The sequence below is a fragment of the Heterodontus francisci genome, chromosome 2 (genome assembly GCF_036365525.1).
Source record: "Heterodontus francisci isolate sHetFra1 chromosome 2, sHetFra1.hap1, whole genome shotgun sequence".
NCBI lineage: Eukaryota > Metazoa > Chordata > Chondrichthyes > Heterodontiformes > Heterodontidae > Heterodontus > Heterodontus francisci.
This window is the reverse complement of record NC_090372.1, coordinates 211,316,093-211,335,838: the sequence shown is the minus strand read 5'-3', so window position 1 is coordinate 211,335,838 and position 19,746 is coordinate 211,316,093. Positions and strand designations below refer to the sequence as shown.

General features: G+C 44.3%; 1 protein-coding gene across 1 annotated transcript in view; it reads left to right on the top strand.

Moving 5' to 3' along the window:
* The first annotated feature begins 284 nt into the window (after positions 1–284).
* The window catches only part of LOC137350720 (aquaporin-1-like), a 42,388-nt gene continuing 22,926 nt past the window's right edge, over positions 285–19,746 (top strand). Inside the window, exon 1 of the mRNA XM_068015655.1 lies at positions 285–689. Within this exon, the coding sequence (XP_067871756.1) occupies positions 321–689 (369 nt within the window). The 5' untranslated portion in view covers positions 285–320. The remainder of the gene's footprint in view (positions 690–19,746) is intronic.

Sequence of the window (19,746 nt, the reverse complement as noted above, 5' to 3'; positions counted from 1 at the left end):
AGCAATGTGCTAATGACCGTCTGTTGATTGAAGGGTAAGTATCGGCCCAGGAGAGAGAGTGAAGATATGAGGGGTGAAAGAGCAGAGTAATAACTTTCCCCCCTCTTAACAGCTGGCAAACTCAGGAGCACAGACGCCTGTTGAAGGTTCAATATCCCAGGCGAGCCTTTGAAACGCCCCTTGTCCCACCCACCTCATTCACAAAAGGAAATCCACTATAAAAATGTCTTGCGAGTTGCACTTTCTGCTAACGTGACTTTTCCTCTCCCTCGCTTGAAGTTTCTGCAGAGTAACTTGCAATTGTATAGAATATTTTAACCATGGTCAGAGAGGTGCAGCGCACCTCCTTCTGGAGGGCTGTGCTCGCTGAGTTCCTGGGGATGACCATCTTCATCTTCCTCAGCACTGGTTCGGCCACCAAGTGGACGGCGAGCGGCTTCCCCGCTGACATGGTGCAGATCGCCCTGACCTTCGGGCTGGCCATCGCCACCCTGGCCCAGAGCATCGGCCACATCAGTGGGGCTCACCTGAACCCAGCCGTCACCCTGGGGCTGCTGGTGGGTTGTCAGATCAGCATCCTGCGGGCCCTCATGTACATCGTCTCCCAGATGCTGGGCGCCGTGGCAGCCAGTGCCATCCTCTTGGGGGTCACCCCTAAATCAAGGAACGGAACCCTCGGAGTCAACGCAGTAAGTTACCTTAAAAGGGTAAACATTAGAAGTGGTGGGGACCAGGGAGAACGGGTGTGTGTGTGTGTGTGTCTGGGGGTGGGGGGGAATTGGAATCACTGGGTGCAATGTTTTTAATAAATGCTGGTCTTTTTTTTAGCACCATTTCTTTTAATTTACAATTACATTTGTGCTGGGCTTGGTAATCCTCTATCCTGTGGGCCCCACCATGAACCCCAGTTAATAATGGAACGGAGTGAGTATTGGAAATTAGCCACTTAGATTGTCAGCTATGGAGTATTCGTTATTATCGGATGTGAAGGAACCTGACTCTCCCGCTGGGATTAAAGGTGAGCATTGCTCTTTTAAATAGGTCGGATCGCTAACCAACAAAAAGTCAGCATTCTTTTAACTATTTGCAACAACCGTTTTTGCAAACTTTGTATCAATAAATGAATGCAATAAATAAACGTCTAATTACTGTGTTCAGAAAGCTGTGGTCCTGTCTGGTCGTCAGGCTGACTGCAAACATCTGCATCAGCAATTGGTAGAATGATGCGTAAGGAGGAGGCGATTCGGTCCATCTTACCTGTGCCGGCTAGTTGAAAGAGGTGACCAAATAGTTCCACTCCCCCTGCTCTTGCACCATAGCCCTGAAAACTTATCCCTTTGATAATCGACACTATCGATTTCTAACTGTTAACAATGCTCTGAATTGGAAGATCTGTGGTCCTTGTGCCCTTACCGCCTGGGTGAACTGGGGCTTTAAGACAGTATTAATTCTGTATTGATATCTGTAATATTGGATAAAAGTCGCCCTAAATATCATGTCAAAACTTTAAAGTGTTGAACTTATTTTTGTTTTAAATTCCCGTACTAGATACAATTTAAAATACACTCTGCTCCCACACGCTTATCTTTACATTAATTGTAATAATTTAATAATTACTTGTAATGTCTGGGATATTTGCCAAGTGTTCAGGAGATCAAAGGTGCACATGTGTAGTTTGTTTATTGTAAACGATTCAGCCTTTCTATTTTTAAATGTTAAGATCTATCTGTTTGATTGTGAGCATTTATACTTGTGCCTCTGTGTTCTCACTCAGATTAATTCCAGTTTACACGCTTTCCCCGGCTCCTTTATCTGTATAATAATAAATAAAACATAATTGTCTTCAACACAGAAGAAGAATCAAAACACTGAGCCTTCATGCTGCAAGGTATCTCTCAAAATCAGATCATCTCCAAGTCGTAAAATGCCTGACTACGACTTTTAAAAATTAATATAAAAGCTAATAATACCAGCTATTCAAAAAGCAAAATACTGCGGATGCTGGAAATCTGAAATAAAAACAAGAAATGCTGGAACCACTCAGCAGTTCTGGCAGCATCTGTGGAAAGAGAAGCAGAGTTAACGTTTCGGGTCAGTGACCCTTCTTCGGAATTGACAAATATTAAAAATGTCACAGGTTATAAGCAAGTGAGTTGGGGGTGGGGCAAGAGATAACAAAGGAGACGGTGCAGATTGGACAAGGCCACATAGCTGACCAAAAGGTCATGGAGCAAAGGCAAACAATATGTTAATGGTGTGTTGAAAGACAAAGCATTAGTACAGAAAAGGTGTTAACGGACTGAATATTGAACAGCAGCAAGTGCAAACATGAAAAAAAAAACAGTGGGTAAGCAAACTGAACAAACTATGAAATGAAATAAATGCAAAAAAAGGTTGTAAAAAATGTAAAACAGAAAAAAAGAAAAAACAACTAAAAATGAAAGTAAAATGGGGGGCTGTCATGCTCTGAAATTATTGAACTCAATGTTCAATCTGGCAGGCTGTAGTGTGCCTAATTGGTAGATGAGATGCTGTTCCTTGAGCTTGCGTTGATGTTCACTGGAACACTGCAGTAATCCCAGGACAGAGATGTGAGCATGAGAGTAGGGGGGAGTGTTGAAATGGCAAGCAACCGGAAGCTCAGGGTCCTGCTTGCGGACTGAGCAGAGGTGTTCCGCAAAGCGGTCACCCAATCTGCGCTTGGTCTCCCCAATGGTCTCCTCTACATTGGGGAGACCAACACCCCCCCCCCGCCCTGCTCTTTCATTTCATTGTACTTTCATTTTTAGTTGTTTTTTCTTATTTCTTTTTTCTTTTTTACATTTTTTACAACCTTTTTTTGCATTTATTTCATTTCATATTAGTTTGTTCAATTTGCTTACCCACTGTTTTTTTTCATGTTTGCACTTGTTGCTGTTCAATATTCAGTCCGTTAACACCTTTTCTGTACTAATGCTTTGTCGTTCAACACACTATTAACATGTTGTTTGCCTTTGCTCCATGACCTTTTGGTCAGCTATGTGGCCTTGTCCAATCTACACCTTCTCCATTGTTATCTCTTGCCCCACCCCCACCTCACTTGCTTATAACCTGTGACATTTTTAATATTTGTCAGTTCCGAAGAAGGGTCACTGACCCGAAACGTTAACTCTGCTTCTCTTTCCACAGATGCTGCCAGAACTGCTGAGTGATTCCAGCATTTCTTGTTTTTATTTAATACCAGCTATTCCCTTGATTCAACCTTTGGGATTGTGCATAATATTCGCTTATAATAATTTAACACCAACTATCTCCTTGATTGGGATTGTGTGTAACATTCACTTGTTAACTGGGATGTTGTGCAGCTTGATTGGAGATTCAACCAACGCAGTTTTCCTCCAGGATTTGAAATTTTTGCATTCAAAACTCTTCCCTCTAGATTTGAAAACATTTAAAGTGCTGAGTTTCGATGCCAATGTGTTTTTATATGCAAGCAGGGAAAATGTTGTCCCCCAATTATTACCTGTTGTGCATATGTGGGTGTATGTATATTGACATGTGTGTGTGTATATATGTAGGTGGGTTTATGTTTATTGGTAAGTAACTCGGTTTAGTCCCATCTCACAGGCTGAAGACTCACATTGCCTCAGTGTATGACAGCAGTAGCTCCTATCTCCTGGTGAGTGACTCATTGCTCAGATCCCAGCACCACAAACCTCACACCACGTGGAAATGAGTGTACAGACGCTGATTCATTATCAGTCATATAGATCCTATCTGTGGGCATGGGCATTCTTTATCTGAGCTGGTTAATTTGATAGACCTTCAATCAATTCTCAAATTGTACTGTGTGTACTAGGTCACAGTACTAACTGACAGGCAGATCCACTGGTTACAGGAACAGAAGGAGGTCATTCAGCTCCTCGAGCCTGTTCTGCCACTCATGGAGATCTTGGCTGATCTGTGACCGAACTCTCTAAAATTTACCTTTGCCCCAAATCACTTAATACCTTTGGAAAACAAAAATCTATCAATCTCAGTTTTAAAATTCACAACTGATCCAGCATCAATTCCCACTTATGGAAGAGAATTCCAAACTTCCCCCACCCTTTGCGCAAGGAAGTGTTTCCTAATCTCACTCCTCTCATTGGCTCTCATTGTTTGACCATACCCCCCATTTCTATACTCCCAAGAAAGCAGAAATAGTTTCTCTCTATCCACCCTGTCTGTTCTCCTTATTATCTTGAAAACCTTGATCAAATCACCCCTTAACCTTTTAAATTCCTGGGACTTCAACCCTAGTTTGTGTAATCTATCCTTGTAATTTAACCCTTGGAGTTTACCTATCATTCTGATAAATTTACAGTCCCTCCAAGGCTTCCTTCCTCGGGTGTGGTGCCCAGAACTGCTCACAGCACTCCATGTGTGGTCTGACCAGGGTTCTGTCTAGCTGGAGTATGACTTCTACGATATGCTGAAGGTTCCTTTTGTAAATGAATGTCACAGTGAAGTATGGTAGAGGGGGTTAAACTCTGCCCTTTCACTTCTGGGACCTGGGAGTAACCCTGGCTAATGGCCAGGGTTGTTTGCTGAATATAACGTTCTGCTTGAAAAGATTAACGAACATGCCAAATTTAGCATGGATTGTACTATAAGTTAGCATGAACTTTCAGTTCCTTGCCCAATTCCACATGACAGCTTCTGAGGCGCAGATACTGTACATCAGCAAATGATTATTTGAAGGTGGGAGAATGGGTTGGGGTGGGGGGAGTGGAGTGGGGGAGGGGGAGACGTACTTGAGCCTTTATCCTGCTTGACACTCTTGGAGGCAGCAGATAGACCGAAGATTCTTCCATTTAACCAAAAATCTGGTGCAAAAAGCTATCGCTCAGTGGGTAATATTCTCATCACTGAGCCTGGAAAGTCATGGATTCAAGACCGCCTCCAGAGACTTCAGTACATACTCTAGGCTGATACTTCAGTGAAGTACTTGAGGGAGTGCTGCGCTGTCGGAGGTGCTGTCTTTGAGATGAGGTCCTATCTGGCTTTGCAGGCGCCGTGAAAACTCCCCTGGCGTGATTTTGAAAAATTGCAGGAGAGTTCTCAGATTAGTCATTGTGGGAGTTTGCTGTGTGCAATTTGGCTGCCTTGTCTCCGAGATTAGAACAATGACAACACTTCAAAGAGGGTCTCAAGTGCTTTGGGGTGTCCTAAGGTCTTTCCTTCTTTTCCCCCCAGCTTTCACTGGGTGTCCAGTGAGATTGAGAGAACCCTTGGAAATTCTACCCCATTATTCGATCGTCTGCACTGTGATATGAATAGCATGATGGTACAATCCATTCCTGGCGACAGTCAGCATTCACAATCAGTGGCCGCCATATCTGGACGCAGCAGTTCTACTGGTTGTTGGGTCCAGCAAGTGACCAATGTAAGCATTCTGGGGAGGAGTTTGTGGTGTAATTACACTTCAAAATCCTCTTTTTGTTCACAGTAATTGTGGTATCCTGCATTTCGTTCTGTCCGACATTTATGTGATGCAGGGATATTGATTTGGAGAATTGGCAGCACAAAATACTAGACAGCACAGGGGGAGTTTTCACTGGCCCTTGGAAATAGGTTTGATGGCAAGGGCAGGGGTGCGGGAACCAAGAACATTTTGGAAAAAATATTTCAGGCCGGTTTGCCAATGAGTTCCTGCCTCCGGCTACTTTTCCCAGGGAGGGCTGTGTCTGATATCAGCAATTCAGGCAGCTACACAGTGGGAGGTCGGAGCTGTGTGAGATTTCAAGGCTTTTTAATGTTTACCGGCAAAAAATGGAAAGGCCGTTGCATTCCCATACCGTGGTGTGATGATCTCCAGAAGAATGATTTCTCCAATAGTGCTGGGACTGATGCAGTGCCAGCCACTCCACTCCCCTGATAATGGTGGCTCCTTCATTGTGTCCCTGCTACTTCTTACTTCCTACCTGCCCCTCAACAGTGGTGAGATTGTGAAGGCCTCCAGCTGCCCTAATGTAGTTACCTCCCCCCTCCAGAAACCACCCGCCAGTCCTAATTGGAGGCTGCCCCGGGAGGCGGGTTCTTAATTATTCGAGTCACGTAAATATCACGTGAAGTACTGAGGGAGTGCTGCGCTGTCGGAGGTGCCCTTGCCCTTGCCATCAAACCTATTTCCAAGGGCCAGTGAAAACTCCCGCTGCTGCGAACGGAGTTGGGATTCGAAAATGATCCCGTGCCCGACGATTTTAAAGTCGGGAAGATTCAGGTTTTCATGGCATGTTAGGTTGGGAAATTAAACAAGAAGACAAGGAACCTTTTTTATGTGTTTCCCACGTTGCAACAGTGACTACACTTCAAAAGTGCTTCATTGGCTGTAAAGTGCTTTGAGACATCCAGTGGTCATGAAAGGTGCTATATAAATGCAAGTCTTTCTTTGTGTATAGTTTGTTGCACCATACTGTTAAATTGCTGGGTTTATATACATAAAAGGTCAAAGTCTCTCCCCCTTTCTCAGCTCATGTGCTGCTGAAACCCTTATCCATTGGTCACTATTCCACTGCTCTCTTGGCCAGCCTCTCATCTTCCACTCTCCCTAAACTTGAGCTCGTCCAAAACTCTGTTGCCGTATTCTAATTCGCACAAAGTCCCTTTCACTTCCAGTCCTACAACCCTTTGTGGTCTCTGAGCTCCTCCAATCCCAGTCATACAACCCTGATTTTCATTGCTCCACCATTCACAGTCATCCCTTCAGCTGCCTAGTCCTGATGCATAACATAGTTGTTATAGTTTGTCCTAATCAAAGAATGGTTACCGCGCAGAAGGAGGCTATTCGGCCTATCATGTCTGTGCCAGCTCTCTGCAAGAGCAAATCACCTCGTCCCACTCCCCCGCCTTTACCCCTGGTCATGCAAATTTTATCTCTTCAGATAATTATCCAATTCTCTTTTGAAGGCCTCAGTTGAATCTCTCTTAGGCAATGCATTCCAGATCCTAACTATTCCATTGCATAACAGTTTTTCCTCCTGCTGCGTTTGGTTCGTTTGCCAGCCACCTTCTATCAGTGTCCTCTGGTTCTCAACCCTTCTGCTAATGGGAACAGTTTCTTCCTATCTACTCTGTCCAGCTCCCTCATGATTTTGAACACCACTGTCAAATATCCTCTTAATCTTCTCTTCTCTAAGCAGAAGAACCCCTGCTTCTCCAATCTATCAACCCTTTCTAATCCCTTCACATGCCCAGTTTATAAAGCCCAGGATCCCGTGTGCTTTATTCACTGCTTTCTCAACCTGCCGTACAACTTTCAATGGTCTGTGCACATATATTCCCAGGTCCCTCCGCTCCTGCACCCCCTTTAGAACTGTATCCTTTATTTTATATTGCCTTTCTCATTCTTCCTACCAAAATGAATCACTTCACACTTATGTGCATTAAATTTCATCTGCCAATTCCAACTGTATGTCCTCTTGAAGTTTATCTCTATCCTCCTCACAGTTCACAATCCTTCCAATTTTTGTGTCATTTGTAAATTTTGAAACTGTGCCCTGTACGCCCAAGTCTAGCTCATTAATATAGATTAAGAAAAGCAGTGGTCCTACACTGACCCCTGGGGAACCCCACTATATACCTTCCTCCAGTCTGAAAAACAACCACTCACCACCACAGTCTGTTTCCTGTCACTCAGCCAACTTCATATCCATGCTGCCACTGTCCCTTTTATTCCACGGGCTTTAAATTTGCTGACAAGCCTGTTATGTGGCACTTTATCAAATGCCTTTTGGAAGTCCATGTACACCACATCAACTGCATTACCCTCATCAACCTGTTACTTCATCAAAAAACTCAATCAGGTTAGTTAAACACCATTTTCCCTTAACAAATCCATGCTGGCTTTCCTTAATTAATCCACATTTGTCTAAGTGTTTGTTAATTTTTCCCCGAATTATCGTTTCTAAAAGCTTTCCCACCACTGATGTTCAATTGACTGGCCTATAGTTGCTGGGTTTATCCTTATACTCTTTTCTGAACAAAGGCAGAACATTTGCAATTCTCCAGTCCTCTGGCACCAACCCGATATGTAAGGAGGATTGGATGACTCCGCAGTGCCTCTGCAATTTCCACTCTTGCTTCCCTTAGCATCCTCGGATGCATCTGATCGGGTGCTGGTCACTTATCAACTTTAAGTACAGCCAGCCTACCTGATATCTCCTCTTTATCAATTTTTAGCCCATCCAGTGTCTCCTCTTTCACTATGACTTGGGCAGTATCTTTATCCTTGGTAAAGTCAGATGCAAAGTAGTCATTTAATACTTCAGCCATGCCTCTTCCTCCATGCGGAAATTTCCTTTATGGTCCCTATTTGGCCCCAATACTTTTTCCACCTTTTTACTATTTATATGCTGATAGAAGACTTTTGAAATTCCTTTTATGTTAGCTGCCAGTTTCTTCTCATACTCTCTCTTTGCTGCTCTTATTTCTTTTTTCCCTTCCCCTCTGAACTGTCTATTGTCAGCCTGGTTCTCCCTTGTATTATCAACCTGACATCTGTCATTTGCCCCCTTTTTCTGCTTCATCTTTCTGTCACTTTCGCCATCCAGGGAGCACTGGCTATATTTGTCCTAGCTTTCCCTCTCATTGAAATGCACCTCGATTGTAGACAAACTATCTCCTCTTTAATGACAGACCATTGTTCCTTTACAGTTTTGCCTGTCATTCTTTGATTCTAATTTACCTGGGCCAGATCTGTTCTCACCCCATTGAAGTTGGCCCTCCTCATTTAATTACTTTTACTCTAGATTGCTCCTTGTCCCTTTCAATAGCCAATCTAAACTTTATGATACTATGACCACTGTTCCTAAATGTTCCCCCACTGACACTTGATCCACTTGACTCACCTCATTCCCCAGAACCAAATCCAGCAATGCCTCCTTCCTTGTCGGGCCAGAAACATACAGGTCTTGAAAATTCTCCTGAGCACACCATAAACTCTTCCCCCTCTCTGCTCTTTACAGTATTACTATCCCAGCCTAATATTATTAAATAAAGTCCCCCATTATAACTCCATAATTCTTGCACCTCTCTGTAATTTCCTTGCAAATTTATTCCTATGTACCTTTCCCACTAGTTGGTGGCCTATAGAATACACCCAGTAATGAAATGGTACCTCTATTTTTTCTTAGCTCTAACCAAAAAGATACATTCCTTGACTCCTCTAGGACATCCTCTCCAGCACTGTAATGTTCTCCTTAATTAGTACTGTCATCCCTCCTTCTCTCTTTCTTTCCCTATCTTTCCAGAACACCTTGAGGCCAGGAATATTCACGACACAGTCCTGCACTTTTTTGAGCCAGATCTCTGTTATCACAACAACATAATATTCCCAGTTGTCTATATGCGCCTGCAGCTCACCAACCTTATTTACTACACTCCATGTGTTCACATACATGTACAGTAAACCTAATTTCGAATTAATTGCATCCCCTCTCACTCTGACCCTGCCTAATACCTTACTATTTCCTATTCTAGTGCTACCTGTCACTCCTAGTTATCTGTGCACCTTGGTTTTCCTCTCTAATGTTGCCTCCTGGTTCCCATACCCCTGCCAAGTTACTTTAAACCCTCCCCAATAGCAATAGCAAATCGCCCCAGAAGGACATTGGTCCCGGCTCTGTTCAGGTGCAACCCTTGCAGCCTGTACAGGTCCCATCTCCACCCAATGTCCCTGAAATATAAAGCCCTCCTTCCTGTACCATTTCTCCAATGACGCATTCATCTGCTCTATCCTTCTATTTCTCTACTCACTACTGCGTGGTATTTGACCTAACCATCAGCCTCAAGAAAACGAACATCATGGGACAGGACGCCAGAAATGCTCCATCCATCAATATCGGCGACCACGCTCTGGAAGTGGTTCAAGAGTTCACCTACCTAGGCTCAACTATCACCTGTCTCTCGATGCAGAAATCAACAAGCGCATGGGAAAGGCTTCCACTGCAATGTCCAGACTGGCCAAGAGAGTGTGGGAAAATGGCGCACTGACACGGAACACAAAAGTCCGAGTGTATCAGGCCTGTGTCCTCAGTACCTTGCTCTATGGCAGTGAGGCCTGGACAACGTATGTCAGCCAAGAGCGACGTCTCAATTCATTCCATCTTCGCTGCCTCCGGAGAATACTTGGCATCAGGTGGCAGGACCGTATCTCCAACACAGAAGTCCTCGAGGCGGCCAACATCCCCAGCTTATACACACTACTGAGTCAACGGCGCTTGAGATGGCTTGGCCATGTGAGCCGCATGGAAGATGGCAGGATCCCCAAAGACACATTGTACAGTGAGCTCGCCACTGGTATCAGACCCACCGGCCGTCCATGTCTCCACTTTAAAGACATCTCCAAACGCGACATGAAGTCCTGTGACATTGATCACAAGTCGTGGGAGTCAGTTGCCAGCATTCGCCAGAGCTGGCGGGCAGCCATAAAGTGTGGCGAGTTGAAGAGACTTAGCAGTTGGCAGGAAAAAAGACAGAAGCGCAAGGGGAGAGCCAACTGTGTAACAGCCCCGACAAACAAATTTTTCTGCAGCACCTATGGAAGAGCCTGTCACTCTAGAATTGGCCTTTATAGCCACTCCAGGCGCTGCTCCACACACCACTGACCACCTCCAGGCTTACCCATTGTCTCCCGAGACAAGGAGGCCAAAGAACAAGAAGAACTGTGTGGTACTGGGAGTAATACGGAGATTACTACCTTTGAGGTCCTGCTTGCTTGTTTCTTTCCTAGCTCCTTAAAATCTGCCTGCGGCACCTCACTTTCTACTTACGTCGATATGGGCCGTGACCTTTGGCTGTTCACCTTCTCCCCTCAGAGTGCTCTGCAGCTGCTCAGTGACATCCTTGACCTGGCACCAGGGAGGCAACATACCATCCTGGATTCATGTCTTTGGCCTCGGAAATGCCTGTCTGTTCCCCTAACTATCCAATCACCTTTCACTATTGCTTTCCTAAACTTCCTCCTGCCCCCTGTCCAGCTGATCCACCTGTGGTCTTGACTCTGGCTGATCTCCCCAGAGGAACCATCACTTTCACCAGTATTCAGAACTGAATACCAGTTGGAGAGCGAGATGGACTCAGTGTAAGGGGGGTGGGGTAGGGAGTGGGGTGACTCCTGCACTATCTGTCTCGTCTTCCTTGAGTGTCTGGCAGTCACTCATTCCCTCTCTGCCTGCATACCCTTAAGCTTCAGGGTGGCCACATGTATAAGCATGCTAGCCATGAAACTCTCAGCCTCAGTGACTCGGACATCTGCTCAGGCTCTGTAACCCAGAGCTCAAGCTGCTGCTCCTGCTGATGATACTTCCTGCACATGTGGTCCAGAGACATGAATTCAAATCCCAACATGGCAGCTGTATGGAATTTAAATTCAGATCGTTAAATAAATGTAAAATAAAAAGCCAGAATTAGTAATGGTGACCATGAAACTATTGGATTGTTGCAGAAACAGATTTAGTTCACTAATTGCCTTGAAGGAAGGAAATATGCCATTCTAACCCGGCCTGGCCTGCATGTGACTCCAGACCCACAGCAATGTGCTTGACTGTTAACTGCTCTCTGAAATGGCCAGGCAAGCCACTCAGTTGTACCAGACCCCCATCCTGGCAGTGATTAAATGAGGCAGCTCACTGCCACTTTCTCAAGAGCAATTAGGGATGGTGAATAAATGCTGTCCTTGCCAGTGAAGCTCACAGCCTGAGAATGAATTAAAAATACTCTGGAATTCCCTTTCTAATCCTCTCGCTATCCCTCTCTTTTCCTAGAAGAAACCTGCCTCTTTAACCAAGCTTTTGATCACCTGTCCTAATATCTGCTTATGTACCTCAGCGTCAGATTTTCTTTGATAACGCTCCAGTAAAACACTTTGGCATGTTTTACTATATAAATGCAGGTTATTGTTGTTGGTTCTACGTTTCTATTTACTTATTTTAATTGACAACTTTTTAACATGGTAAACCTCAAGGACAAAGCAGTTTGCTTGATAAGCAGCCCATTCACCACCTCAAAATATCCACTCCCTCCAGCACACAGTGCACCATTCATTGGATGCACTGCAGTAACCTGTCAAAAATTCTTTGGCAGCACCTTCCAAACCTGGGGCTCTCATTACCTAGAAAGACAAGGAGCAGACCTGTAAGAATGCTATCACTTCCTAGTTCCCCTCCAAGTCACACGCCATCCTGACTTGGATATATATGAGTCATTCCTTCATTGTTTCTGGGTTAAAATCCTGGAACTCACTCCTTAACAGCCTACACCACATGGACTGCAGCGGTTCAAGAAAGCGGCTCACCACCGCCTTTTCAAGAGCAATTAGGGATGGACAACAAATGCTCGACTCGCCAGCGATGCCCACACCTCATGAATGAATAAAAATTAAAAGGTGCAACATGTTCAAATAGTGCTTTATGCCAGCTCTCAGAAACCTCCAGAGCATTTCACATTCGATGGACCTTCTTTGGAAGTACAGTGACATTTGTTGTAGGCAGATACAGGCGCAATGACCAATGTACCAGCCAATCTGCTTTGAGTGTTGTTGGCCAGGCCATCGGGAGAACTTCTTTTGTTCTTCTTTGAATAATCCCCTGGGATTCTCAAACCCCTCCTGAATCACTGAAACAGGTAGACAGGAGCTTGGTTTCACATCATGAGACCTGCCACCTCCATGAATGCTGCATTCCCTCAGAATCGCATTGGAGTGTTATATGGAATTAAATGTTCATGAGCTGAGGTTAGTTTGGCCCAGCTCTCTCTGACCCAGAGTGCTACTGAGTGAGCAGGGTTGTCAAAGATGATACTAAAGATGGTCCAACCAGCCCTTCACATGCAGTGGCGATATCTTGTTCATCACAATACGTACACTCCCCACCCCACTTGGAAACCAAGACTCCTTTGACAGCACCTTCCAAACCCATGACCTCTACTGCCTAGAATGACAAGGGCTTTTCAAGAAAGGAAGGAGAGAGAAAGCAGTGAACTACAGGCCAGTTAGCCTAACATCAGTTGGGAAAATGCTGGAATCTGTTATTAAGGAAGTCCTAACATTGCATTTGGAAAAGCACAGTATGATTAGAACAAATCAACATGGTTTTACTAAAGAGAAATCCTGTTTTACAAATTTGTTAGAGTTTTTTGAGGATGTAACTAGTCAGGTAGATAAAGGGGAATCAGTAAATGTAGGATATCTGGATTTCCAAAAGGCACTTGATAAGATGCCACACAAAAGGATAATAAGCAAGTTAAACGCTCATGGAATTGGGGGTAATATATTAGCATGAATTGGTTGATGGACAAGAAGCAAAGAGTGGGCATAAACGGGGCATTTTCAAATTGGCAGGCAGTAAATAGTGGAGTGCTGCAAGGATCAGTGCTGTGGCTCAGCTATTTGCAATCTATATCAATGACTTAGATGAAGAGACAGAGAGTAATGTATCTAGGTTTGCTGATGATACAAAGCTCAGTGGAAAGGTAAGCTGGAGGACGTAGAGAGGCTGCAAAGAGATATAGACAGGTTAAGTGAGTAGGCAACAAGATGGCAGATGGAGTATAATGTCGGGAAGTGTGAAGTTATACACTTTGATCATAAGAATAGAAAAGCAAAATATTGTTTAAAAGGTGTGCAACTTGTTTTGCTGTTCAAAGAGACTTGGGTGTGCTAGCACAAGGAACACAAAAAGTTAGCATGCAGGTACAACATGCAATTAGGAAGGGAAATGGCATATTGCCTTTATTGCAAGGGGACTGGAGTACAGGAATAAAGAAGTCTTTCTACAATTGTACAGGGTTTTGGTGAGACCAAATCAGGAATACTGTGTGCAGTTTTGGTCTCCACATTTAAAGAAGGATATACTTGCATTGGAGGTGGTACAGCAAAGGTTCATTAGATTGGTTACTGGGATGAGGGGGTTGTCCTATGATGAGATGCTGAGAAAATTGGGTCTATACTCTCTGGAGTTTCGAAGAATGAGAGGCAATTTCATTGAGACATACACGATTCTGAACGGGCTGGATAAGTTGGACATTGAGAGATTGTTTCTTTGGTCGGGGAATCTAAAACATGGGGGCACAGTCTCAGGATCATTTAGGATTGAGATGAGGAGAAATTACTTCACTCAAAGGGTTGTGAATCTTTGGAATTCTCTATCCCAGAGGGTTGTAGATGCTCCATCGTTGAAAGTATTTAAGACTGAGATAGATAGATTTTGGTCTCTCAGGAATCAAGGGATATGGCGAGTGGGCAGGAAAGTGGAGTTGAAGCCTAATATCAGCCACGATCTACTCCTGCTCCTATTTCTTGTGTTCTTGTGGCAGCAGACGCATGGGAACACCACTACCTGAAAGTTCCCCTCCAAACTGCACACCATCCTGACTTTGCACTCTATTGCCTGCCGTTCCTTCACTTTCGCTGGGTCAAAATCCTGGAACTCCCTTCCTAACAGCACTGTGGGTTTACCTGCCCCACATGGACTGCAGTGGTTCAAGAAGGCAACTCACCACCATCTTCTTGAGGGTATCTAGGGATGGGCAATAATGCTGGCCTTGTCAGCAAAGCTCACATCCCATAAATGAATAAAAAAGTCTCCTGGGAGAGAGACAAAAATAGGTAAAAATCCAGGAAAAAAAATCTGGAAAATTCCTTTCTGATTCCAGTTCTGGTCACCACACTTTAGGAAAGATGTCAGGGTGCAGAGGAGATTTACCAGGATAGTTTTAGAGATGGGGGAATTTATTTACAAAGTTAGATTGGAAAAGCTGGGGTTGCTCTCCCTGGAGCAAAGGCTATTGAGGGGAGATTTTATCGAGGTGTACAAGATTATGACAGTCTTGGATAAGTCAGACGAAGCAAAGCTGTTCCCATTAACTGATGGTACAATGACTAGGGGACACAGAATGAAGGCTTTGTGCAAGCGATGCAGGGGGAATATGAGGAAGAACTTTTTTACACAGCGAGTGGTAATGACCTGGAAGTGGCTATTCACAAGGGTGGTGGACTACGTCTGAATGGCTCGCTCAGCCATTTCAGAGTCAACCATGTTGTTATGAGTTTGGAGTCACATGTAGGCCAGACCAGGTATGGACAGCAGATTTCCTTCCCTAAAGGACATTGGTGAACCAGATGGGTTTTTATGACAATCGACAATGGCTTCACGATCACCACTAGACTAGGATTTTAATTCCAGATTTATTAATTGAATTCAAATTCCACCATCTGCTTTGGTGGGTTTCAAACCCATGTCCCCAGGGCATTAGCCTGGGGCTCTGGGTTATTAGTCTAGTGACATTACCACTACGCCACCCCCTCCCCTAGCCAGAGACAATCAATGGTTTCAAAAGGAGAATGTGATGGGCATTTGAAGGAAATAAACTTGGAGGGCTACAGGGATTGAGTGGGGGAGTGGGACTGACTGGATTTGCTCCACAGAGAGCCGGCATAGACTCGATGGGCTGAATGGCCTCCTTCTATGCCATATATGACTCTGATTCTCTTTAGCGAATTAGAAACTAGTCCAACAGCTAACTATGTCCCTGATAATTCCTTGCAGTACCTACCTCTTGTACAAGGTGATCTCTGTCCCAGCCAGAAACAGGTCTAGTTCTTATTTGAAATAATTCAGTGAATTAACGTAGCTGGAAGCTGCTCCAGAGGCCCACTATTATATGGGAAAAGAACCCCCTCCTGACGTTGAACCTAGATCTGTTTTTTCATAACATTGGGTTGTGACCCACGGCCCTCCCTAATTTATTCTGTACTTTGAAGAATTGCCTAACTTCCTTGTTTCCTACAGAGACCCCAGCGTAATGAAAGTTGTTAGCTGCTCTTGTCTGTCGATCTCTGCTCTGTCTGGCAATACCTGCTGCAGGATAGGGAGAGAGACAAAGGGTGGGACAAACAGTACCATGCAGTTCTCTTGCCCAGAACTTTAGGCACGGAGTTGGAAAACCATCTGCTGGTGTTCACACCAAAACTCCCAACAATGCACCCCTGAACCCACTTCCCCGCCAGCAGAAAATGGGATAAACTGCAAATAGGCTAATTCCTGGCATTGACCATTCTTGTGAGGACAAGTTTTGGTGTCCCAAGTTTTTTCTTTGCCACTCTTTATGGTACAAGAGGTAAGAATTACCCGAGACAGACATACTTTTCAAATAATTGGCTTTATTGATGTAAAGACACAACATTCTTACAGATAAAAGTGGGTGCAACCTTGGTAAGTAGAACAACTCAAAAGGCAGGGTGTTCGAATCCTTCTAGGAGATTGACGGGTTAATTCTTTGAACTGAGTCTGTCTGCTAGAATTCACTGTAAGGATGGTTGTTTTTATGCCCTCTGGCTGCTGTTAGATTTCCTCTCCTACCTTTCGGGTGAGACGTTAAACCGAGGCCCTGTTTACCCTCACATGGGCCTCAAGATCCCATCGCACTATTTGAAGAAGAGCAGGGGAGCTCTCCCTGGTGTGTCCTGGGCCAATGTTTATCTCTCAACCAACATCAATAAAAATGGATTATCTGGTCATTTAATACATTGATGTTTTTTTGGGATCTTGCTCTGCACAAATTGGCTTCCACATTTCCTACATTACAACAGTGACGACACTTCAAACAGTGCTTCATTGGCTGTAAACAGCTTTGAGACATCCTGAGATTGTGAAAAATGCTATATTAATACAAGTTCTTTCTCTGTCTTTTGTCTTGACAAGGCTTTGTGACACTTTCCTTATGTCTAATCTTGTCCTTTGAAGGCATGGCAAGTCTTAAAATCAACAGTTTAGCAGCTACGCTTTACTGTCTTCAACAGTCTGATGCAATAATACTATCCATCATGCTTTCTGAACTTGTTTATCTTTAACAGTAGCCCAGCAAGCTTTCTGATTTTGGTCAAGCTTAACAGTCCTGTGGACGTGCCTTTGTTGTTAACCTGATTCTTCGCTTTCATACCAAGCCCATTCCTTTTATGTTGTGAGTGTCATCGGGATGAGTCCCATTCAGTAAGCCTTACTTAGCCTTGCTTAAAAACAGTCACCAAAAAATAGTCCATACCCCAGGGTTTCAAGTCCATTCCTTTCGTCTTTCTTAAAAGCCAGTCTTAAAATCCAAAATCCTTCACTTGCAAAATGTAGTGAGCAAGGTTCACCCACAGGGAGAGAAGACGATTGTATAAAAACCTGCCCTATCAGCCCTGAGCAGGCAATAAAAAATCTTTTTGCATTGTTAGTCCCTATAAACCCATTAAACAAATCACGTGATTGTTTTGATTTGTTTACCCCAGAAACTTAGCAGTGAAACCTGATTTTATCTTTTGCATTTGTTCCTTACGTTGTGCACATGGCACTGCACTGTACATTTAGCCCTGATTTTTCCAGCAGTCTATTTTCACAATATTTGGCCCTTTAACTGATGAGTTTAATCTCTCAGGTAGAGTGGGGGCATGGATCAAATTGGGCTGCCGGGAGCTAGCTAGCTTGATTTGTGGCACCGTTGATTTAACCAGTGATTAAAATTCAAGACCGGAAAAATGGTTTAATTGAAAGCCAACAAAAGAGAATTACTTCAAAAAACTTACCCTTGTGATTTTTTTATTTAACTAGAGGTTTCTTTTGGCTCAAAAGTATTCTGCATGTGACGCACTTTACATTGCCACTTTAAAACCAATAAAACTAAAGTTAATATGCTTGTAACATTTATGATTTTGTACATGACCCCTCTCACCCCTTTTGATAAACACCCGAGCAGTCTGAGGAATTGAAGAAATTCAGTCCTTCAATTTTGAACGCCTCGATTTTCAAAATTATCATCCTTGTTTTCAAATCCCTTGATGGCCTCTAACCCTCCCTATATCTGTAGTCTCTGCAACTCTCTAGGATCTCTGTGCTCCTTCAATTTTGGCCTCTTACGCATCCCTCATTTTTATCCCTTCAGTTGCCTGGGCCCTAAGCTCTGGAATTCCCTCCAAAACCTCTCCACCTCTCTTTCCTTCTATATGGCACTCCCTAAAACCTATCTCAAGGACCAAGCTTTTGGTCAGCTTTTTCTTTTTTCCATTTGTTAGGGGCGTTACTGACCAAGCCAGCATTTGTTGCCCATCGCTAATTGCCCTTGAGAAGGTGGTGGTGAGCCACCTCCTTGAACCGCTGCAGTCCATGTGGTGTAGGTATACCCACAGTGCTGTTAGAAAGGGAATTCCAGGATTTTCACCCAGAGACAGTGAAGGAACAGTGATATAGTTCCAAGTCAGGATGGTGTGTGGCTTGGAGGGGAACTTGCAGGTGGTGGTGTGCCTATGTGTCTGCTGCCCATGTCCTTCTTGGTGGTGGAGGTTGCGGGTTTAGAAAGTGCTGGCGAAGGAGTTGCTGCAGTGCCACAGTATTTATACGGCAGCTTCATTTAAATTTCTGCTAATAGTTTCCCCCAGGATGTAATGGTCATGCCGTTGAATGACATGGGAAAGTGTGGGATTCTCTCTTGCTGGAGATGGTCGTTGCCTGGCACTTGTGTGGCACAGATGTTGCCACTTAACAGTTCAAGCCTGAATGTTGTCCAGGTCTTGCTGTCTGCAGGCATGGACTGCTTCAGTATCTGAGGAGTCGCGAATGGTACTGAGCACTGTGCAATCACCGAACATCCCCACTTCTGACCTTATTTTGGAGGGAAGGTCATTGATGAAGCAGCTGAAGATGGTTGGACCTAGGACACTACCCTGAGAAACTCCAGCAGTAATGTCCTCAGGCTGAGATGATTGACCTCCAACAACCACAACCATTTTCCTTTGTGCTAGGTATGACTCTGACCAGTGGAGGGTTTTCTCCCTGATTCCCATTGGCTCTAGTTTTGCTAAGGCTCCTTGATGTCACACTTGGCCAAATGATGCCTTTGATGTCAAGGGCAGTCACTCTTACCTCACCTCTGGAATTCAGCTCTTTTGTCCATTTTTGGACCTCCCTAAAACCTATCTCAAGGACCAAGCTTTTGATCATCTTTTTATTTTCTCCATTTGTTCATGGGTTGGGGGATTGCTGGCAATGCCAGCATTTATTGCCCATCTCTAATTGCCAGGAGCTGAGTGCCCCAGGTGGAACCCAAACTGAGCGTCAGTGAGTGGGTCATTGGTGAGCAAGTGGCGCTTGATAGCACTGTCGACGACACCTTCCATCACTTTGCTGCAACTCAAAAAATATCGGCTGCAACTGAGTATAAATGTGCTCGTATGGGAACCATGTGTGCCCGAGAAGCATACAAAGTGGGTGGATCATGGTGTCAGTTAGCCTGTGACTAGTAATGTCAGCTGTGGCTCAATTGGTAGCACTCTCCCCTCTGAGTTGCAAGGTCATGGTTCAAATCCCATGCCAGGGCTTGAGCATAACAAGCAAGGCTGGTACTCCAATGTAGCACTGAGGGAGTGCTGCACTGTTGGTGGTACCATCTTTCAAAGAAATGTTGAACTGTGGCCCCAAATGCTTGCTTGGGTAGGTGAAAAAGGAATCACAGGGTGTTATCTTGATAGAGAGGAAGGGAGTTCTTTCCTGGCCAATATTTATCCCTCAATCGTCATTATGGGGAACAAAGAAATGGCTGACCAACTAAATGCGTACTTTGCATCTGTCGTCACAAAGGAGGACCCAAATAATACACCAGAAATGTTGGGGAACACAGGGTTTAGTGAGAGAGAGGAACTGAAGGAAATCAGTATTAGTAGAGAAATGGTGTTGGGGAAATTGATGGGATTGA